The sequence below is a fragment of the Ctenopharyngodon idella genome, chromosome 21 (assembly GCF_019924925.1).
Source record: "Ctenopharyngodon idella isolate HZGC_01 chromosome 21, HZGC01, whole genome shotgun sequence".
Taxonomy (NCBI): Eukaryota; Metazoa; Chordata; class Actinopteri; order Cypriniformes; family Xenocyprididae; genus Ctenopharyngodon; species Ctenopharyngodon idella.
The window spans coordinates 10,844,184-10,869,098 of record NC_067240.1 but is presented as its reverse complement, the minus strand read 5'-3'; the positions used below and the strand labels follow the sequence as shown (position 1 = coordinate 10,869,098).

General features: G+C 37.4%; 1 protein-coding gene across 2 annotated transcripts in view; it reads right to left on the bottom strand.

Moving 5' to 3' along the window:
- Window positions 1-24,915, bottom strand: part of bcr (BCR activator of RhoGEF and GTPase) — a 73,056-nt gene that overhangs the window by 29,076 nt on the left and 19,065 nt on the right. The window contains exons 2-3 of one of the 2 annotated variants that reach the window (XM_051877479.1): window positions 6,383-6,469; window positions 1,137-1,321 (exon numbers count right to left, since the gene is read on the bottom strand). In XM_051877479.1, the coding sequence (XP_051733439.1) occupies window positions 1,137-1,321; window positions 6,383-6,469 (272 nt within the window). The remainder of the gene's footprint in view (window positions 1-1,136; window positions 1,322-6,382; window positions 6,470-24,915) is intronic. The other variant, XM_051877480.1, reaches the window with a different exon arrangement.

Below are 24,915 nucleotides of genomic sequence, written 5' to 3'. Positions count from 1 at the left end.
CTTGTTTATTTCTTTGTTCGAGGCTAAACAAGGGTAAGAAAACGTGCCTGAAAAAAATGGGTGACCATCTCTCTGTAGTGTCAAATGCAGGTTTATTTGCAGCTCAATTTAAGATGTTTACATAGCAAATCCCTCTTTGAATCCATCCATATTTTAAATCCCCGGCTGTGTGTATGTTGGGTAAACTCATAGAGCATGTAGATGTGTTCATGAGGAAGGGTGTACGAGTGTGTGCAGGTGATTATCTACTCTGTATTGATTAAAACCCATGTGGGAACTAAACACAGAGGTCATAAGGGCCTAAATAAACTGCTCACCCCTGGGCATGGTATTGGCAGGGAGTGATATCAATCAATTTGACAGCCAATGGCTGTGTCAATAAAGCAAGAAAGCTCTGTTTTACCATCAGTAATTTAATTTAATGGCATGGCCACTATGTATGATGAAGACAGTTTCCTGAGGCTCTGAAATGAATGCTTTAAACCTTGGTTGATAACAAGAGCATCTAGAAAGAATTTCTTTAGATCACGGGTGACTGCATGAAATGAATGTGATATTCTTTTGCACAGAGCCGGGCTATATAATATTTACTAAGCTGCGATAAGCAGTAAATGTTTAATTAGAATAGTACTATGCAGACTCAGCACTTCAGAATCTGCAAGCTTAGAAAACTGCCAAATTTCACAGCTCACTGGTTTCGTGTACCATTACCATTGAGGCTATAAATACATGTGGGTTTACTGGTACAATTATTTATAATGGACTGCTTCACAGATGGCATATATTCTTATCATGGAACAATGCATGCATAAAGAAATTTTTAATGCATACTCTTTACCTTTGCATTCCACCGAGAAAGCATTAATCTTTCTATGGCCACCAAAATAATTAGCTGCCATTATTACATGGGCATCTGATGACTCTTGACTGGTCATATGTGGCATTCTGCAGTCAAATATTTTGTATTGTCCATGGCAAGCAATTTCATATCTGTGCTAGTTTTACTGCCCTCATATCAGTCCGTAATAATAAATAAGTAAATAATGTACTTATTCAAATGTCAAAATGTCAAAAAAAATCAAAATGTCAGATCTCTCTCTGTCTGGCTGACAAGGGGTTTACGGGAGGTGACTTACAGACTTGGAGGATTCGATCGAGCCGGAGGAGAGGGTGTCCCGACTGCTGCGGCTCTTGGAGCTGAGGTGAGGGGAGGAGGAGGGGGAGTCATCAATGTAGGGCAGGATGTCATGGTGTCGGCGCTGCTCCTCCGCTCGGTCCGCGTCGTAACCGTAGGTGGGTGGAGTGCCTGTAAACGGACCATCTGTGACAAAACGGAAGGAAAAAAAAGAGGGATTTAGTTCACAAAACCACGAACAGCATCCTGTTATTTATGTAAAGTAAAATATCTTTTGAACACTTCTTACTAGCATGGACTGCACAGAAAGAAATCAACTCATTGGTAAAGAACAGTATATTAGAGTTCATGCCCCATCTCTTAATGTCATCAGCTAAGAGAGTCAGTTTCATATTCTCAGTGTTCAATTGATTCAGTTTAAGTGGCAACCTAACATTAGCCTAGAGCTCTTAAAGAGCAATGAGATTATGTCTGGAGTGGGTTTTAAGTTTTTTAATTAATGCAGACAGGACAGAACTTTCTGTATACTTTAAGATCACACATAACTTTTTGGCTTAAAGAGTTTCTCCCATTGGAGGAAGAGGCATAAAGGAAGACAAACGCAAATGTAGAACAACAGCCTAAGTTCCCTCTTCCCGGACTGGTTTGGCCATTAAGCTGCTGGCAGCCACAACGGAGGATCTCATATTTATTCAACACAAAGCTCTCAGTTAAAAACTAACTGTTTTGCCCTCGTATAAGACAAGCACATCTGCTACCCTCTGGGAGGAATATGCAGGACATTAAGTTTTTCAGAAAGGTGACACCAAAAATGCTTTGCTCATTGCCAGCTTTAAAAGACTGACAGACACAGTGAAATGTCAATTTAAAGTCATTGCTGATGAAACTCTCCCTTTTTCGGGGGAGTTGTTTTTATTGGCAGATGGGAGAACTCTTACAGTTCTCTCTTACAGGCCATGGCAACATAGTGATTTTTCCTTTCACCACACAGAGAGGATGGGCAATGTAAGTGTTTACTTAATGTTGAAAACAGGTTTTATAGTGTTTCGTACAGTTTGCTGCACAGCACACAGAGATGTTGACTAACATATAGAATGTATGACCAGCGTGAATAATTCATGGATCATTTTGGTTACTCTGAAATAAAACTTACTGTAGAGTAATTGAAAAATTCTCATTATCAATGTTGAAACCAATTGTGTTGCTTAATATTTTTATGGTGATTTTTCTCAGGATTCTTTGATGAATAAATAAATAGTTCAAAAGAACAGCATTTATTTGAAAAAAAAAAAAAAAAAAAGATTCAGTGCATCCTTGCTGAACAGAAGCTCACCACAAACCTTTGAATGAATCCATTCCACGTTTCTTATTCCACCAGAATTTGTGTGTACAGTACATGCTAATGATCAGTACGTTTCTAAAATTTAGCCTAAAGTTAGAATAAAATTAAATACCAAATTATCGATGAATCATAACATCTGTGTGAAAATGTTCAGACACAGGTTTTACTAATAAATAAAACTGTATGAGACCCATTGCATAAAGCCAGATGAGCATAAAACAGCTCTAGCTGACTGAGTCACACTGCCTTGTCATTGCCTTAGCGTTTATCCTCCCACTCTTGCCTCTGTCATCTCTCTCTCTCTTTCCTCCACTCTTTCTCTCATCCTTTCCTCCAGCTTCCCACAGATGTCTGCTGCTCTTTGGCCGAAGAAGCAGCATGCCATGCACATCTGGAAACATCGTCATCAACATTATAAACAATTCTTAAAATCAGACGGCACTTCCAACCTCTTGGTGAAGCCTAGACACACGCTTGTACAGTAACAACAAACACAAATTCCATATAAATTGTAGACAGTCCCAGACTTAACCTGTAGATGAATTTTTTGCATTGATTTGAGGAAAAATCTGCTGGATTTAAACATGGTATAATGTGTAAAACGTAGCTAAGAACACTACAATAATATTGGTAGCTGAAAGCATTTATAAAAAAAAAAAAAAAAAAAAAAAAAAAAAATCAAAAAAGCATGGGCATTTAAATTCTGTTCATGTGGAATTAATCCCAGGATCTCTCTGTGCTTGGCCTTCTCCAGTGTGTTAACTCAGGGTTATTCCCTGCAGGATGAAGAGCAGATTGAAACCTACAACATGTTGTCCCAGCGGCCAACGGGTTTATGGGAAGTGGGGAAGCCTGGGAGATGAACTGCTGCAAACCTGCCAAAATCTCATCACCATGTGTGCCAAAGAGCTCCAGATAATCCTACCATTTGGGTTGAGAAGAAAAAGAAAGAATTTGTTGGAGGAACTGGGGTACTAATGTTTCTGTGAGTGTCGACATCTCCTTCAGGGGTTTTTGGATGGAGAGGTGAGGGTAGTGATGGGGGCTGAGATGTTGCAGAGCTCTGCATCTGCCAGATAAATTAAAGACACACCTTTCCCCTCCCATGTGTCACGTGTTCCATTAAAGTCTGGAAATAAGAGTGCAGAAGAATATGTATGCGTGGTACACCTATGAGTGCCTGGCCTCTAGGGAGGGACAAAAACTGGGAAAAGAGATGGAAAATGACACATCAGGGATAAAGAAGTCAGTCCATTTTCTTCCACACAGTCGGTTTCCCTAAATATCCAATTTTCGGGCAATTTAATACCCCCCACCCCTAACCATCCTACACACAGAAAAGAAATGAATATGAAGACCGAAAAATGGGAGGTGAAAATTAAACAGAAATGAGTAAAGAGCCGCCTTGGGCCACAACTGAATTAAACGGGGATTGCTCAGAGAAGCTAATTTGATGAGAAGTGTCATTTTAAGGTCATAAAATAAAAGAATACAGTCTGTGTTGGCTGATATTGCTTTTGCAGTCTTGTCCACAGAGAAAAACAAAAACAATTTAAAAATATAAAACCAAAAAGAAAATAGAAAACAATAAAATCACACATACATTTGTGAAGTGTTGGGTATTTCAATGTAGCAACACAGATTAAATCGATATGAGGTCAACTAGTTCATAAATGTTTTTTTTGTTTTTTTAGTAATAATGATTAAAATTCTCTGTAATGAGTATGAATTTAGAGACGTGACTTCACAGAAAGGGTTTTAGCTAGCTGATAGACTGCACAGTCAGCCCTCTCCTGGAAGTTTCTAAATTTGTCCCTAAAGCACCATTGCCACAATCATCTAAGCACTGCTTTCATAAAACAAAAAAAATCACCACCTTGAACAATAAATTTAAAGAAAATTACTGTCAGACTAACCCTAACCCTTGAATTTGAGGGTCTACATGTCCAATGAAGCCCATTACAGATTATTCCAAATATGTGCCTTGAGTAAAACAGGGCAATTAGATTTTCTGTGTGGTTATCTCTTATCTAAGTGGCATGTTTATCTGCAAAGAAATAAACACAAGAAGTGGTTGGGTTGAATCCAGGAAAGCAGCCAAGTCTGCAGTGTTGCGATCGCACAGGGAAGCCTCCTAGTGTGAGTAAACCAGCCTTTGTCCCAGCAAGAGGAAGAGTGAATCACAACACATAGAGCCACCCTGCAATCAACAACAAGCTGCCATCTACTACCAAACTCTATCTTTCTGTTTGCCCTGACCATGCTTAAAAGCATGACAGCAGAATCGGATTAAAATGTGTCCATGATGCTGCCACAAATTCCCCCCTGAGTCCTTCCTCTGCCACAGGTTTATGTGAATGACTTAAACACAGATTTGTCACACTCAAATCAATGTCTTAATGCATTTATGTGTATGTTAGCATGCACTTTTGTCCATTTTTCCAAAAGCTGAGATCTGTTACACTTCCATTTCCGAACATTCAAGTCTTTAAAAGTGATTTGGAAAATATAGTATTAAATGACAAAAAAAAATAAAAAATTTAATCCTGTCTGAATTGATGTCTATATTATTGCCAAATTCTAGCAACTATGTCATTACTGCTTTGTAAACTAAGAAAAATTTGTGCTATGTAGGGCTGGATGATTAATCGAAAAGTAATCGAAACCGAAATTCAGAACCTATAACCGCCGTAATTTTCCCATGTCGGTTATTTCGTTTTTTTAATCCTGTTAATACGTCTCCCTTAAAAACATACTTCCGCGTGTGTAGCCACGTGACTCTGCCCCGTCCAGTCAGTGGCATAAAAGCAACATGGAGGTGAACGCTGAGTCAACACACAGAGATGGTGCGCGAGTGGTGAGCCTTGCGTCTTCACTAAACTTTGTCAGTTGTATGTGTTTTAAGGTTTGCCAGTTTGGACATTCAAGCGATTTTAGACGATCGGATGTGTATTATATCGAGCTACCGCGCTCGCACAGCTGCATTGTGGCACGAACACTCATACAAACAGTAGCTGCACAAAACGTGAAGATCGTGCGCACTGAAAGGAATGCATAACCTAGTTGTCAGCGTTGTCCTGTGATTTATTACTAAAGTAGCTTATAAACTCAACTTATTATAGCATATATTTTTCTACTTTTGAAGGAACTATTTACAACCCACAGCTTCACAATCATTAGAGAGATGGTATGACTAATTCACACATGCAATCGCTCTCATTACCTACTGGTACTGTGCTAATTTATCTTTATCTGATTTACAACGAGCAGAAATCTGTAAGAAATGTTACGAACCATAGATAAAATAACTGCTGAAAGTGAGCTGTTATGTCAGATCATTCTTTCAATAGGAAAAAATATCCCACCTTTAATAGTCAATCATATTTACAGTACAAACCTTGTCAGGGCAAAAAAAAAAAAAAAACCAGAAACAAAATAATCATTCATTAATTGTAATCGAGGTAAAATGTTCAATTAATCAAGGTTTTGATTTTAGGCCATAATCGTCCAGCCCTAGTGCTATGTTTTCTGGAGGAGAGAGGTGCTGTTGCAGAACAGACAGAGAGAAACTGAAATCGTCAAAAATAGTTCCCTGTGATTGAATCATGACTAATTCAGTTAAGTCAGAGGAAATTCCCAGAAGTGTCTAAAAAGCAAGCACAACAGGCACCATCTTATCTAGCACCCTTCCCTATGCTAACTCTGTTTACCAATCTGCTTTCATAACAGCATTTAATGCCAGTTAAAGAGAAAGGAAACTGAGATGAAGAGAGAGTGCTAAACATGAAAAACTAGCATCCGTTTCAAGGAGATGGCTGGCTCAGCAGGGAACCTGAACGATAACAACTGTGATTATGTCACAATTGATTTCAGCTTTACACAATTTGCACTGATGTCAGACTTACCAGCTCCACATGGTTTATATCCCCCCAGAACCGCATGGCAGAAGGAGGGTGGCCCAGCGAGATGACTTCCTGCCAACTGTTTGATCACTGTAGACGCAGGAGCATACTTGTCTCAGCAGACTCTTCTAATGACACCATTAATTAACAAGTCCTGTCATCTGCATGACTTTGATACTTTGCAACTTGTTATAAATTCGACAACCATTAAAATCTTTGAGTCAAGTGGGCAATTATGCAGTCAGGCCTAATTGAAGAGCGTGACCAAAAATGGCTGGTATATATTACATAAATTATCTACTGACAGTATTGGTTACCTATTATGCTGTATGTTACTGATACACTAAAAAGTACAGGTTCACAAGAATCATTTGTCTGTGAATCAGGTTTCACTGGTTGCACTGTATGTTTCTGATTTACAGAACTAGTTCATAAGAGTCATTTGTTCATGATTCGGATTAAAGTGGTTGAGTCAATAAAGAGAACAGGTTGATAAGAGACATTTGTCTGTTACTTAGGTTACAATGATAACGCTGTATGTTAATGATTCACTAAAAAGAACTTATTCATAATAGTCATTGTTCGTGACTTGGGTTACACTGGTTGCACTGTATGGTTTTGAATCACTAAAAAGAACCACTTCATAATAGTGATGTCTGTCTTAACAAACACTACTAAATAAAGGGGTAGTTCACCCCAAAATTGAAATTTCTGTCATTAATTACTCACCCTCATGACGTTCTACACCCATAAAACCAATAAAAATCGTGCATTTAAAAACACAATGTGCCAAGCAGGACCATCAATTTCCCAGCAGGATTTGCAATCCAGGTTGTAGAGGCAGGCTGAGATTGCACTGGAGCTCTAAATCTTTAGGATGCTCTTAAACACATGACCGCTTCCCCCTAATGCACCATCAGTACTATGTGATATCCTGGATCTGAAGCGGGAGGTCATTAATTTGTCTATGCATTACCTGGTGTTTTACAGTCCTCTAGCTTTCAGCGGACGTTCCTTACTCATAAAATGCAGATATAGAATGCAGAAGAGCATGTTATAGATGAATAAGACAGGCTGATTAAAAAACAATAAATCTGAGATCAGCACCCATTCATGGTGTTAAAGCTATTCTAAGCCTTCACAGGTTCTTTCATCCACCACTTGTGTCACAAAACAAGTGTGTCTCAGTCAAAAATAGTTACTAAAAAAGACTGTACAGGGGTGTGTGGGGTCACCGTTAGGGAGAAAGGTTAAAGGTGGCCTGTTGTGTGCTCACATATATCGGGTTTCAAATGGCATATGGCTCTCGGTGCAGGTCACCAAGGAGATGCCTGAAAAAGCTGAGTCAGCCCTGAACATTAACATTGAAAAACCACACTCTCCTTTCCACCTCAGTGATCTCTGTGTGTCTCATTCCACGTCCTATCTCTGTACTCTTTCTCTAGTAGATGAGTAGCAGGGTCAAGAATCTATCCTGTCGATCATGAGTGGTGTATCTGGCTAAAAACCAACTATCACCTTGTCAGGAAAAACAATAGGCCCAAGCTCCAACTGAAGCAAAACACACCACCCAAAACAGATTTTCGATAACATATCCGTGACATCTGAAACCAGCCGTTATCAATAACACAACCACTCTGAGCAAAAAAAGTTTGAAGTCTACGAAAAGAGACCCATCTTAATACTGGCCTCTACACTTTTTCTTTCTTTGTTAGCTTGAAAAAGCCCAACAGGAGCAAAATTGGCAGTGGCATACAGAACAGTTCTCTCTTATCATTAGCAAACAGAAGCCTCTGACAAAGGAGCAAATCTTGCTTAATCTGCTGTTAAACAGATGCCCAATATCACACCCCTGCCATTGTGGCATTAGCTCTTTTCAGAATTTGAGATAAAAGATTTGTAAGCTAACGTGGAAATGTAGCCCAGGTAATGGCAATGCAAACTGAAAGGTTGATTCATCCAATTTTGATTGGTTGCCACCTGTAAGCCGGGTAACAAAGGAGGTCGGATTTGTGAGTTTGGCAATCTAGTCTTCTGACCAGCTGTACAGACTAAAAATTTATATAGAAATCACCTACACTAGTACCGTTCAAAAGTTTGGGGTCAGTAAAAACAATTTTCTTGAAAGAAATTAATACTTTTATTCAGCAAGGATGTCCTTGTGACAGAGAAGACATTTATAATTTCACAATATTTGTTTTAGTGCTGTCAATCGATTAAAAAAATTAACTCGATTAATCACAATTTTATTCTGTGATTAATCGCAATTAAAAACACTTACGTTTTTATACTTTTTTATATATTTTATAATGTAATAATTTCACAGTTAATCTCCAAATTAAAACAACATAAAGAAACAAAATGAAGACAGTATATTTTAAATACTTGTTTAATGGCATCTTTTTATGAATGAAGGCCAGTATCACTGATACTAATAGCCTACAGCTACTGATGTCTCACAGTTACCAAACAGTCGGCACTGCATAAATTAAAGCCTAAATTAAATATAGATAATCATTATTAAAGCTACAAAAGTTCTTTAGTCAACAGCAGTGATTAATTTTCTCTGTTACCTTTGTTCTTTCATTATCTTCAATGACAGACGGCATTAGTGATTGCTGTCACTTTAAGAGCTGCCGCTTCTACACATGACGCGGATCTCACACGCTTCCCACTTTCTCACAGCTCTTTACTTTCGTTTTAAGACTTTATTTAACTCATTCAAGGCTGCTCTTATGAGGATACTCGACAAAACGGATATTTTTTGCATTATTGTGCGTGTTATTGTTCGTTCAAGTATGACAGAGAACTCGATTCTGGCGGGCTGTCCATGCGCACAATGGCATGCATCTTTCTGTGCCTCGTGTGTGACAGGACATTCACAGACAGCGCGTTCTCTTTTTCTCTTTTGCCGTGTTTAAATGGTTTAAAAGCATTTGCATGAATAAGAGCGTGATCATATATTGTAATGCTAGCCAAAGGATGACAGAAAAAAATGGATGCTGCGTTAATTGCGTTAATATTTTCAAACAGTGGTGTAATTTTGGGCTCTTGGTTTTAAATTGATGAGGGTAACAAAACATACTTTTACAGTAGGTGACAGTACAGGCCTACACATTTACACACCTACAAACCATGTACATCTTAATAGAGTTGTCTATTTTCCATCTCTTTCTGAATAATCTTGTTTTTTTTTTTTTGTTTTTTTTTTTTTAACAACACCTGATTCATTCATCTTCCATCACTCATGTCACATCAATATGATTCTTCACTTTGTCAAAACAACAGAGCACAGGGAGATCTGAAGATACATCCCACTGTAACACACATCATTACATCCTCCAGCTGCTCTGGAGAAAAGATCTTTCCTTCTTCTCCTCCTTTGGGAGGAGTTAATGTATTCAATTTGGGTTAAAATAGTATGTTTAAAATGAAAACTCTTGGCTGGCCTGTAAGTCAAGCGTGGGGATTGTAGGATTAAAGCAGCTCTCTCTGTTTCACTCTCAGCTATGATTGAGAGATTCAGACTCCTAGACTAAAAACCACCACCTTAAAATTGCATATTTTATATAAACCTAACAATAAAACAAAGATCTAGCCTCAATTAACCTTTCTCCATCTCTCTCTTTCTATGTTTTAACACTCTCTCCCACACACAGGCCCACAATCTCTAACTTTAAATGAATAGCCTAGTTCATCCAAAAAAATAAAATTCTGTCATCATTTATCCACCGTTATTTTATTCCAAACACGTACAATGAAATACAATGAAAGTGAATGCTGACCAAGAGCTGTCAAGCTTCAAAAATTACAAAAATGCTGCACAACACTTGCTAAATTAGTTTTTGTAAGAGTTATTGTATCTGTGCATGTTTGTATGTGTATGAATGTGTATAAATTAACAACCATTTCCAAAATAGAAACTGAGAAGAGGAAAAATCCTTGAAACAGATGCCTTGACCAAACTTCAGAGATGGCCTCCACTGTGAGACTCTACCAGATCTGACCCAGACTGAAACATCAGGCCCTCTCAGTGCACAAATATCTAGAGAATTTTCAAGGGAAGCACAAAGTTACTAGAAACCTCTCATTCCTATGAATATTCTTGAACATTCCAAATTTTGTTATGACAATTACATTTTTATTCATATAATTTTTTTACATAAACTACCTTTCAAAAGGTTGGGGTCAGTATGATTTATTTTAAAGAAATTAATACTTTTATTCAACAAGTTTGCATTAGATTGATCAAAAGTGACAGTAAAGACACTTAATGTTACAAAAGATTTAAATTTCAAATAAATGCTGTTCTTTTAAAGTTTCTATTAATCAAAGAATCCTGAAAAAATTGGCATGGTTTCCACAAAAATATTAAGTAGAACAACTGTTTTCAACATTGATAATAATAAGAAATGTTTCTTGAGTACCAAATCAGCATGTTTGAATGATTTTTAGAGGACCATGACACTGAAGACTGGAGTAATGACTAGTGAAAATTTGGCTTTGCTATCACAGGAATAAATTAAATTTTAAAATATATTAGAATAGAAACTAAATTGTAATAATGTTTTACAATATTATGGTTTTTACTGTATTTTTGATAAAATAAATGTAGTCTTGATGAGCATGAGAAACTTTTAAAAATCTTAAGATTCTCAAACTTTTGAGAATCTTAAAACAGCTAATGCTTTTGATTTTACAATAAAAAGCTAATGATTTTACAATATTGTAAATTCTATTTTTCAAAAAAAAAAAAAAAAAAAAAATCCATATTTAGTTAATGAAACTACTAATTGTAATTAAAAAAAAAAAAAAAAAAAAACTATTCTGCCAACTCTTCCTGAAACTGTTCATGCCACATGTTTTCCCCCCATCCACCTGCTAGTGAAAGCTTTCTTTGAGATTTAATGTCTTTCCATCAAAACGAGGAGAATGCCTCCGTCAGCAGAGGCAGGCCTCTGTCAAACAAAGGAAATTTCCCTGTGGAGCACGTGTCCTAAAACGATGTGGAAAAGACCTTCGTGTGCGTGCTAGGGGGTCTAGGACTGAGATGGAGTTGAAGGCGGATTGGGGGAGGGGCGAAAAAGAGAAAGGAATAACGGGGAGGTGGTACTACAAAACCTCTGCAGTGCTGCACCACCATGTACTACACCTACCAGATGTGCAAATGGCTGCCACACACAATACAGCATATCAAGGGCACTGGGAGTGAGTACACACAAACAAAATCATTTTAACAAGCATCAAGGTCAAAGAGATGGATATAGGGTTTGCGCAAGTGTACACACATGGCTAATGATGGCACTGAGGTGGATATGATCCTGCCAGACCAACCCAGTACTTAAATCCAAAACACAGACCAAAGGTGCTAAAGACAGAGAAAATGGACAGAGAAAGCGGTAACAAGCAGGAGGGGCAAAATGCAGCATGTGTCATCCTAAAAGAACAAAAGAACGCTGCATTCGGTCATCATTGTGACATGAGACACTGAGAAAAATCAATAAATTTGGGGTGGATTCACAGAAACTGCCATTCAATAGCACAAATTGAATGTGGCCAATTCCCCTGAGACTTTAAAAACAACCCTCAGGCCACGATAGGCTCTTCCACAGATCAACACACACAAACATTAACACAGAACATTTCAGCTGGACCACAATCAAATACACACACACACACACACAAAAAAAAAAAACTAGACATACGCCACAGCTAACTGAAATGCTATAAAATATTTGAAATATGCTGTTTGAAATATTTCTAATGATTTATCCCCAAAAGCATTGTTCACTCTTCCAAAAAAATCCCTGTAGAGAGAACAAAATGACCCAAAGGAGGAAGCAAAAGCTAATACACAAAGGCATCTAAAACCACTTTAAACCACTCATTAATGATGTTACCACAGACAGATGGTTTTCAGGCACATACAGACACTGAGGATGGATGAGTCACTAGAATAGCCATCATGCTGTCAATACTTCACACAACCAATATCATTCCAGGTTGACATGCAGTTTTCTTTCTCTGACTGATAAAAGAACTACACATAAAAGGTCCATAAAAGGACTGAAGACAAGCTGGACTGATGCACAGACTTCCTTTTCTCTTTATCTGTCTGTTCTTCTAGACACAGTAAGAACAGACTAGATCGTCAAGAGCATTCGACGCGCCTGCCAAAGATTCATAGAATTTGACTGCCTGTCATTCATAATTTTTTGGCTACTTTGATTATGCTTCATGTTAAAATTCATTCTGCAGATTTTCCCCATGTTATTTTAGCACTATTTATATACTATTATGATTTATTATCTATTTATCCGTTATATTTATTAATATTTTGAATTAGCTTTCATTTTTATATTTTCATTTTTTATTAATTTTGTTTTACATTTTAGTAATTTTGTTATGTGCTTTTGCCATATATATATATATATATATATATATATATATATATATATATATATATATATATGTGTGTGTGTGTGTGACATATTTTAAATAAGGTTTTTCGTATAATATGTTTTATTTTATTATAGATTTATTTCAATTAACAAAAATTAATTACAAAACTGGACTCTAAAATCCTTAACTCTAAAATCCTCACCTTTGCATCCATATAGAGAGAGAACTTGATGGAAAGCCAACCCCACTGTGACCAGTACTAACTGGCCAAAAGGAAGTACCACAGGTCAGCCGCCCACGCAGTAAAACTCTCCATATGAGCGGTCATCTAATCTTGGAAACAGCCAGGGTTCTACTTTAACACAAAAGGATATAATACAAGGAGACGCCAAAAATTACCAACCTTTAAGAGTAGTGTTTATCTAGAATCTAGAAAGTTTATCTTGTTATGTGTGCTGGTAAGAGAGCAAAAGTTCTAATAGTGTAGGTATTACACTATTAATGTAATATAGAGGCCTCTTAATCAATGTCAAAAGATCAACCAGCACAGGCTCATTTTAAAATAAGACCACTTTTAAAAGAAAACTGTTTTTGGTGAAATTGTATTGTAAAAAGCTTGTCCTGGATGCTGATCATTACACCATTGCAGAATTCTTAAAATACACATTATGGCACGAAACACCTGTTAACCTGCAACTATTAGTTTTTTATTTTTTAAAGAATATTCATAACCTTAATATTTTTTAAATAGTTTGAAAATCAGTGGGTGCATGTGATGTCATAAAATGCCTGTATCTATCTTGATTTAACCAATAAAGAACACCAAAACAAGGCAAATTACAGTGGGAGCATCCAGGCGCTTAACCAACCAATCAGATGACAAAGTCGGTGCGGTGTCATGGCAACACCATGTTGGCTCCTTCCATGCAGTGAATGATGTAATGGATTCACCTCCAGTGGCTTACAAAAGATGCAGTTGACTGGCATTCATCTGCAACCTTCTAAGATCTTATTTTGACACGCTCTATATGCAGGTATAGATCAACATTTAAAGTATGACCACAAACATTCCATCAAAAACCTTGTTTGCTCCAGTAATCTTTCAGTGGGGAGGTTTTTGTGGGGGTAATTGGCCGCTTTGTAGAGGAGAATATTTGGAGAAGAGAATCCTGATGTGTGTTACTGAAAAGAATCTGTGATATCACCAAGGGCTCCCAGAACAACCTCAGGGCAGAGGCGGCAAACTGTCACATATCAAAGTGGGTGGTGATGTAATGTGAAGATGTTTTTCAAGCGGGTTGTGTGGGACTGAAGTGATCTGTACAGCCCATTTACTCAGTGAGAGCCACCCAAATGTACTGTATGTGCACACAATTTCTGGCCGTGTCTTGAATAAAAATGGCAAAATACAGCCGTACTTCTAATTGGCTTTTTTTAAATAAATAAATCAAAGAGTGATATCTGTATGTTAATTATGTAATTTACTCACTCTCATGTCATTCCTGTATGACTTTCTTTACATGGAACACAAAAAGAGAAATACTGAATAATGTACTGCTCTCTTTTTCAAGCAATTACAATAAAGTGGGACAGTTTCCAAGCTTTAGAAGTTCAATAAAAGTTATTTTAATTTACAGTGTATTTATGATCATAAAACTCATTAACTATGGTCAATGGTCATTAACTATTAAAATAACATATTTAAAATTATAAATAACATCTACAATATTTTGAAACTACAACTGATAATTTTAAATGTTACAAGAGAATTTAGGAATCACAACATTACAATGTACAATAAGAAAAAATGATTAAATTAAATTATTAGTGTTAAAAATGTACTTTAAATGTGTTAAATTTTGACCCAAGTGGGGAGGGGGGCGTCTAAAAGACAGCTAGGGCATATGACTTCAGAAGACTGAATATAGTACACAAGTACACAAGTACTGTCCACTTCTGGAGCTTGACATACTCTATCCTCATTCACTTCATTACTTAGAAAAGTGTGACCAGGATATTCTTCAAAATGTTTTCAGTAACACTTTACAATAAGGTTCATTAGTTAACATTAGTTAACTACATTAGTAACGTGAACTAATAATGAACTGCACTTGTATAGCATTTATTAAAGGTGGGATACGTAGATTTTGAAAAACGCTGTTGAACATTGTTGATATATGAAATCAACCCAAACAAACCCACCCCTCTCTTCATTGCTCCGCCTCCAAAACTCACACTCCAATCCTAATCACCCTGCTTCGAGTCAGTCTCGAACCCCGGCCCGATCACTGCTGGCATGCGAGGCGAGTGCACTAACAATGACGTTAAACACTGAATTCTCTAGCGGTCTCTGGATATTGTCAATTCTCTGGATGTCTGTTTATCACAGCTGATGCGCAACAAATTGCTTCACGAAAAATAAAGCGCTGATGATGAATGAACGACAAGAAAGCACAAAAAATGAATGTACAGTATACAAGAATAAATACAAACAAGTGTTCGTTGTAAAGCCCGGAACACACCAAGCCAACGCAGACAAACTAGTGGTGACGAAAGCAGACTGCAGGGTTGGCTCATGGGTCCAAAGTTGCCCTGACACACTAAACCGACGCTCAACGTCACAATCAAAACCCAGTGTTAATCACATGAGAAGCGGGATCAAAGCAGCCTCCGCGTTTGTTTTCAGGCCTTCCTGCTTAGCTCTCTCCAGCGCTGGAAAACTTTTCTAACATAAACGCAGTCCTAAAGCGCTTGCCCAGTCATAAACTTTCATTCCAGTGATATTCTTTTGAGCTTTTTGTATTATGTCTCATCTCTCGTTCTGCAGGTTTTTTTCTTCTTCTTCTTTTTTTCAAATCTCCCTCTTGCTCGTTCTCTCTCCTTGACCATCATAAGCCCCCTAATGCTGATTGGTTAGACGGTTGTTTTTGGTCTCGGCCCGACTAACTTCCAAACAGTGTTTTTGAAATTCTACTTACTCCACCTTTAATCTTTGTTAATGTTAATTTTAACATTTACTAATACATTATTAAAATCTTGTTAACATTAGTTAATGCATTGTGAACTAATATGAACAAACAATGAACAACTGTAATTTTCATTAACTAATGTTAACGAAGATTAGTAAATACAGTAAAAATTTATTGCTCATGGTTAGTTCATGTTAGTTACTACATTAACTACTGTTTAACTTATGAATCTTATTGTAAAGTGTTACCATTTTTTCTTTGCATTTCATAATACAGAAAAAGTCATACTGACACCAGTGTACATGGTGCTAATAAAGGAAATAAAGTGCCATCTGAAAAGCAAATACACAAGGGCCTACTGTAACTTGCAAAGTATCGATAATGCTTTTTGGTTTGGTAATTTCAGATGCTGCATTACTTTTTCATGAGTTTCTGAGTATGTCTGAATAAGGAGGCCCTTGAGCAGTAGCCGTTTGCTTATGTACAACTTGTGAGTCAGTGTGTGTGTCTGTGTGTAAGACGGACAGACAACCCTAACCTACACCCATTAATGATTAATGAACAGCCTCTCCATCAGACACCAAAAACCCACCCTGATACATGAGCCTAAAGCCATACCGTATGCATCCATCTAAGACACAACAAAGACGACTAATGGGTCGCTCAGCAGCCCCTAATGAGACAGCAGGGCATTGGCTCATGCTACTGCATTATCAATCAGCATCATAATATTCCAAAACAAATCGATACACCTTTAGTGCTGCTCTCAAAAGTATCTATTGCAAACTGCATCTGATTGATTGAAGCATACATGCTTTCAGTATAGTCAAAGGTATTGTGCTCCATTGCTCAACATGTCAACACTATTAATGCTATAACATCCATTTCCATGAAATAATACAACTTGCAGCATTAAAGAATTGAAAGAAGCTCTGAAGGTATGTGACAGAAAAAGCTAAATACACAAAGAATACATATTGAGGGGTTCCTTAAAATGAACACGGATTTAGCCACCAAATCATTTCAATTGTCTTCTTTTCTTGTTCTTGTACATTACAGACAAACACTGGATGTACCAGAGCATGCAAGCATAAAAAGCCTAAATATCCGTTGACAAAACAAATAAAAGTCAGAGCAGGAAAAATGCTGCAGTTGTCACACCCTAATGTAGTCAAACAAAAACTCTAGAGGGATTCAGGGTGTCCACGTGACCTCATGCTCTGTTTGGTTGACCAATCAGATGCGACAGAGCGGTGTGGCCATAGTGGGTTTCCTAAGCACATGGTACCCAGTCATGCCAGAATTCATTGTGAGCGTGTGTGTGGAGGGAATTCACAATCCTTAATCACTGACCCCCAAAAAATGAGCATTAGAAAAGAGGAGGAAGAGAGTGTGAGAACCCAGCACGTGTTCACACTCCCTTTCTCCTCCTCTCCTAAAACAAGTTCAGTCTTCCATGTCTTTACATTCCTAGCGATACCCTCCCATTTTCTTCCCCCTGGGCTCCGGCTGTCTGTAGGGGCGTCCAGACTCCAGACACATGGCTGCCCATTAAAACAAGATAACCCACGACCTTATTCTGCCCTGCCTCTTAACTACCAGCAATGAAGGGGTCGGTGGTCTGAGTGTCAGGGATCACAGAGTTTATCTAAACAAGCAGTTTTAGACAGCAAGTCGCCATCTGTTTTATTGATTCAAATGACAGAAACTCTTAGTTCATGCCTCAATATCTCACTGCTGACCTATTTTCTTTCCCTCTCTTCCATTCCCCTCCGCCCAAATCACTAGCTCTTTCACGCCTCTTGAAACAACATGATCCATCAACATGTTTCCAGCTAAACCTGGTCTCCTCATCAGCGTCTCAACACCTTCTAATGAGTGTGTGTCAGCTGACCTAGAGATGACAGGACAAGGGTAAATGTGTATGTGTGTTTTAAGGGTGTTAAATCTGAAGTGTGTCATTTTTTGTAAAAATCATCCTATCCCAGTTTAATACGCAGAGAATACTGTATAAATTAGCAGACTGATTTCCCCCCCAAAAATGCAAACGGGTCAATGATATGGCATTCATTTTTTGTCTTATTTCAAAATTAAATTCATCCATACAATGAATTGAATAAGCCTCTTCTATTATGAGCATTTTTTTTTTTTAATATTTTGATATTTTGGTGGGGCATAGTCAAAAAAGTCACAACTGTCCTAATAACATAACTAAGAAAAAAGGCTTCTTTTAGTTAATTAAAAGAGTACAATTCTTAAGTAGTTCATATATATTTCTTATGTATAGTATATATAGTTTATGTATAGTACTTGTGTGGGTGTGAAATGAAAAATGATCATTACAGCAAGAATATCATTAAAAAATTTAAAACCTTTTTTTAATTATACTTTTAAACTTAAAAAGTATATATAAAAATTTGAAGTATAAGGAAACAAAAAAATGTAAAATATTTATAAAAATCTATAAGTTATGTAAAAACTTTACATGACCCTTGACCAACCTGACACAACCTGACCAATGGCTCAACCAATTTGGGACGGGACTATCCATTTCTCTGACCAATGAGAGATAGGGGGAATGTTCAGGAAACCCGTTGGAAAACAATTAATATCTTCGCAATTCCATTAGATAATGCTACTGTAGTGACACAAAAATGAAACATTTTACCTTTAAATCTCCCAGAATGACAATTTGGAGTAGAATGGAATCCTGGGAGGACCATGTGACAGATAGTATCAGCCGTGCGGCTGCTGTGATTGGTCACTTCCTATAGAACAGTTTATCAAGGTGAGCAGAGAGCTGTCATATGGCATCAACACACTAACACACAAACTCTAATTCACATGTACTGCACACCCTCTCATGTGCCATAAAGCACACCTACAAACACACACTACACTATGGGTGCAATACAAACACTCTCACCACCAATAGGTTTATAATTGAATTCTTTAATAACCATCATAAATCCTGAGTGTTCTGACAGGCTGTATGTAGCTCTCGCATTCCTTGGGGTACTGTGCCACTCCTGAAGCTTATTACTTTTCTCAGCCCCAGGAGAGACAGAGACAGAGAGACAGGAAAGGCTCCAGCAGTCTGACCCCTGCAGAGCGGGTGTCTGTGTCTCCAGTCCTCATCATCCCTGTCTACATCTTTGTCTCTCCCTCTTTACTGCTCATAGCAATGACGTTTTTAGACATTTTTTTTTTTGACCCCTACACACACATACACTACCGTTCAAAAGTTTGGGGTCGGTGAGATATTTTTCATGTCTTTTAAAGGAGTCTCTTATGCTCACCAAGGCTGCATCAAAAATAAAGTAAAAACAGTAATGTATTGAAGCATTATTACATTTATAATTTCTTCCTGTGTCGGCAAACCTGAATTTTCAGCAGACATTACTTCAGTCCTCAGTGTCACATGATCCTTCAGAAATCCTTCTAATATGCTGATTTAATAAAAAAAAAAAAAAAACATTTCTTATTATTATCAATGCTGAAGTCAGTTGTGCTGCTTAATATTTTTGTGTAAATTCTTTCCACATTTTTCAGGATTTTAGATTTTTTTCAGGATTCTTTGATGAATAGAAGGCTCAAAAGAACATAATTTATTTGAAATAGAAATCTTTTGTAACATTAAACATGTCATTATTGTCAACACTGCTTTAAAGCTTTACGAATCTTTTGTTTCGAATCAGTGATTCGGATCGTGTATCAAACTGCTGAAATCACGTGACTTTGGCGCTCCAAACCACTGATTTGAAACAAAAGATTCGTAAAGCTTCAAAGCAGTGTTTTGAAATTGGCCATCACTAGATATTGTTGAAAAGTCGTTATTTTGTTTTTTGGCACACAAAAAGTATTCTTGTCGCTTTATAATATTAAGGTAGAACCACTGTAGTCACATGAACTGTTTTAAATATGTTTTGAGTACCTTTCTGGATCTTGAGAAGTTCAGTGACATTGCTGGCAATAGAGGCCTCACTGAGCCATCGGATTTCATCAAAAATATCTTAATTTGTGTTCCGAAGATGAAGGTCGTATGGGTGTGGAACGACATGAGGGTGAGTAATAAATGACATAATTTTCATTTTTGGGTGAACTAACCCTTTAAATAAATTTAACTAATGAAACCTTAATGTAAAGTGTCAAATATACACACAGTAGTTACAGTAGTTTAAATATACACTAAATGGCCACAAGTATGGATAAAAATTGTAAACATGACCAAAACATAAATACTGATAGCTGTATTCAGTTGTCACATTTGTCACTATCCTCTTCACTTTTGTAATCTCAAGTACAGAATTGAGTCATTTGACGCTCATACAGCAACCGAGATCTGCATGCATCAAAAATTCAGTTAATGGACTATCGACAGCTCAGGCGTCTGGCTATGGATATAAAAAACTCCATGTCAATATCAATTCAATTAACTATACAAAAAGCTAGGACTGTGTTTCAATATTAGCACTAACTCTGTAAAGAAACTTTTAAAATTTTACCCTGAAAATAAAAATACTACCTGAAATGATAATGGTGGTTAAATGTTCAAGCACGAATGACAGTATTAGGACATCTGAGCTTGTAATATAACTGCAGCACTAAGTACAAAAAAAAGTGCATACTTCAAATATCTTGAAAAGTTCAGCAAGAGTTATTTTCATAAGCCATCTTAAATGTATTATCCTTTTGAAAAGACTGGAAGAGCTATTTAAAACTTGCTGAGCTCATGGAAAGCGTAGCATGTCTAAAGGTATCTAGTCCCAACTGAGGATGTGTCATCTTTGTGATTTTAATGCAGCGTTTGATTCAAGTTACACGTGTCTGTGTGAGAGTTCTGATGTGCATGGCTGATACAATTCATCACCAAACTGCAATGCAGAATAATTTAAAACTTTTGCCTCACAGGAAAAAACCAGGTCAGTCAGGAGCACACAAATGCAGTACTGTTAGCACTCCAGCTAATCAGAATCTACGAATGTTCAACAATGTGCCAAGCATGCCAATTTATCAAACACAATGATTTGTTTAGTCGATTTTGCCCATTAAACATTGTATGGCAGTGACATAATGACTCATGTCGGGGCAGTGAAAAAAATTCAACATGACCTTAAATCAAAAAACTTACTCTAAAAAAGGCCAAAGAGAGAGAGAGAGAGAGAGAAGACAATCCCAGAATGCTCTGGAAAACAATTAATCCAAAATTATGGATGGATGTATATCATTCAATACCAAAAAGCATCAATAAAAGCAATTCAATCTAATTAGAAACAGACCATTTAAAAACACAACATCATGTGATTCAACTTCAACATTTCAAATCACTTATAACAGGTATAACATGTAGAAATTAAGTTAGTATGCTGCCTTAAAAGGCAGCTGCCTATGTAGGCAGTAGACAGCAAGGCACTAGGTTTTAATGTGGCGCAACAATGCACCATGCATCATTCTAACGTATAACACAGTTACCACAATCACGTCAAAATGGTGTCTATGACCCAAAATTAGCACCAATAATTAGAGCTCTCTTGGGTCAGTAATCTGCCTTATAATTAGGAAGTTTAAATAGCTCTGGGTGGCCACATTGGCACACGGTAAGTAGAGGAGTGTGTGTAGCAGTGTGTGTGTGAGATGGGGGGCCACGTCCTGGTAATTGCTCCAATCTGGAGCCAAGGCACACATAAAACCCGAAGATTTGTGATGCTGGTGTGTGAGCAGGGTAGAATGGAGAGACAAATGTAAAATAGGTCTCCCATTCAGGCATTGTGCTTGGGAACAATATAGACATCACAACCCGATATTTTAGCCCTGTGCCTATAAAATTAGTCATCTTTTTATAGTCTAGGGTGGCACGGGATCAGAAAATGACACCAGATTCAAACTTGTGATGGCAACATGAGTTAACCAGCAAGCTACATCTCCGAGCTTCATTGCTGAAATATATAAACTGAATAAAATCACTTCTGAGGGTAAAGATACTGCTATAAATGACTGAGTGAGATGTTTTATTTCGCATGGGTAAAATAAAGCCTTTCCTATCCATTGAATCCCTTATTTCCAATGAGAATGTCATTTCTACAGAGGAAACCATGCAAATACACATACAGAAGGTCACTGTAAAAGGTGAGTGACTTGACTGACAGTTTGCCAGTAGACTGGAACAGCCCTGAAGGGAAATGCTAATGAGTGTCAACAGGGAGGAAACAGAAACAGATGAAGAAGTAAAGGTTCAAAGCCAGGCCAAAGCTATCTGAGAGAACACCACACAGCCGCTTTGTCTCAACCGGGGGGTGTCTAGAAAAACAAAGTCTTTCCTATCTCAATGCATATTTTTTTTTAAACAAATCTGACTATCAAAAAATTTCTTCGACCAGTAAAGGATCCCAAAGAGAAGCCATTTTGATTTTATACATTGTCAACATCTGGAGAGGTTATTCAAGGTTGGAGAGAGACAAAAACTATACACAGCAAAACCAAGACATTGGCCCTTCCCCCGACCCACTATCAGCTGATTATATTTCTACGGTGCTGGCTGCTGTTCAAGGTGCTCTGAATTTAAGCCGCATCAAATTGTATTCGATTATGTTTATTGTACTCTCAGATGAAGCCATTTTACCTCGGAGTGTAATTCAATTCATTGCGTGTAATCACATTACTTCACAGAAAGTTTTTGTGTTGTCCTTACTGCCACAAGACTAAAAATTGTAATTTTAGTGTTGCGTTTTGTGAGCGAGCAGCTCTCTCAGTGTCTGTTGGTGCCATTTTCAACGGATTGAGCTTCCTGGATACAGCACCAACATCAAACGTCATCTCTTGTTCTGTGTCTGCACGGAAGGTCACCTTGAGCGCGTTCCCCTCCACCATTTCACCCTCCCTCGCTCACTCCTTCTTTTTTTTCCATATCAGCAAGAATATTTCACGCCTCACTAAGGGAGATCCTTCCTATCGGATAACACAATGGCAAGGTGGCAGCCAGGAGGAATACATAGCATTTTAGCAGAGGTGTGTGGTCTGGTATTTTGTATTAAAGAAGGAAGAGGAGCCAAAAACTGATGACACTGGCTAGAGTTGAACTGAGGACACAAAAACATAACCAGACAACACAGAACATTTATAATGCATTTAATGTACAACTGTCTGCATTCATATCAGGGCTTAACATTAGGTACATTGCAAGGCTGTCTGTTTAAACCCTTAATTTCCTTCAAGTGAGTCTAGTGTAAAAACATTTATGCTGCCTCCTGGGGCTGAACGATTTTAAAAATAATCTAATTGCAATTTTTTACCAATATTGTGATTTAATATGCAATTATTTTTTAAGCTCTTTATCTTCTGTATTATTCAACAAAGACAAGCATTAAATCATTGCATAGTAGGGGCGGGAATGTTTAGGCAGATCACGATCCAATCCGATTGCGATTCTGGGAGTCATAGACAGAGGGAGATCTAATAAGCTGCATTCACACAAATGCACAGATCTCTTTTGAAATATAATATGTGGTTTGTTTTGTCTGTTTAATCCCTTAAGACATAACTGACTGTGTTTACATTAATTTCATTAATTAACTTCACAAAGCGCACGTGAGCATTTGAATTTAAAAGTAGCCTTCTGTCAGTGAGTTTCCTGTTTTTAAGCCTACTGCACTCCAAACGACATAAATTATGCCTTCGTAGAGCATTTGTAAGGAAAATACAGATGGGCGAACTGCACACTGTAAGCGTAACATCAAGCCAAGCAAAAAAAAAAAAAAGCAAAGCAAAGCACACATTTCTCACAGCGTGTGCAATGAAGCCCGTGAACGCTTCAACCTTTCTGAACTTTATGAAAGATTATTTTATGGAAGGTTCGAGTGGTGTGTGTGTGAGGAATTGGAAGCAAGCAGAATACGGGTGTTTCTAAAACACATGCAGCGTCATTGTGCATCTGTAAAAAAGTTAAAAATTAAGCTCAGAATCAATTCTGAAATTCTCAGAATCGATTCAGAATTGTTGAAGAGAGAACTGCGATGAATTGACTCTACCTAAAGAGCATTAATGTTGAGCCCTGGATATTTGTGTGTACAGAGAGTAAGTGATACAAGGCCTTCCTCTTCAATGATACGCTACACCTCATACAACACCGTAACATCAAACCGTTGTGTAGTCTGAGGACACAGCATGACTACATATACACTTTCCCTCTAGGGACACCACTCCTGTCACTATATACATCAGCCAGGACATGTATAACGACACTGAAAACAGTCACTCAAACAAAGGTTTAATAACTATAGACAACATCTATAGATAACACTGACCAAGAAGGTGCACAGAAAATTGAGCATTTTTTATTTTTTAAAAACAAATATTTATGATGAAATATTTGATATTTAAAGGGTTAGTTCACCCCAAAATTTAAATTCTGCCATAAGACCTTTGTTCATCTTCGGAACACAAATTAAGATATTTTTGATGAAATCCGATGGCTCAGTGAGGCCTCCATTGCCAGCAAGATAATTAACACTTTAGATGCCCAGAAAGCTACTAAAGACATATTTAAAACAGTTCATGTGACTACAGCACAGCATCATGAAGCAGTGTTTTGTTATCTATTAAATTTTATTGTCTTTAGTAGCTTTCTGGGCATCTGAAAGTGTTAATTATCTTGCTGTCAATAAGGGCCTCACTGAGCCATCGGATTTTATCAACAATATCTTAATTTGTGTTCCGAAGATGAACAAAGGTCTTACGGGTGTGGAACGACATGAGGCTGAGTAATTAATGACAGAATTTTCATTTTTGGGTGAACTAACCCTTTAATATATTTTATGTATATGAATATAACAAATTTAATAAAATACAATAATTGTTATTAAAATCACTTTAATTTGCTTTGGCTTGATTGCTTCAATACATTTGATTTCACACACACAAACATTACAAATGGGTTCTCATACATAAAATGATTATATTTTAGAAAGTGGATCATCATGTTTGGGGGTCCTTGGTACAAAAAAAAAAAAAACTTAGAAAACATGAAAACTCCCTCATAGCAGTCGTTGGTGGGGCAGGAAAAGAGTCCCAGCATCAATAATAGTCACCAGCACATGCCTTTCCCCTTGGGAAAAGACGTTATGAAGTAGGATAGTAGAGTGTGAGTGAAAGACAACAGAACTGAAGATA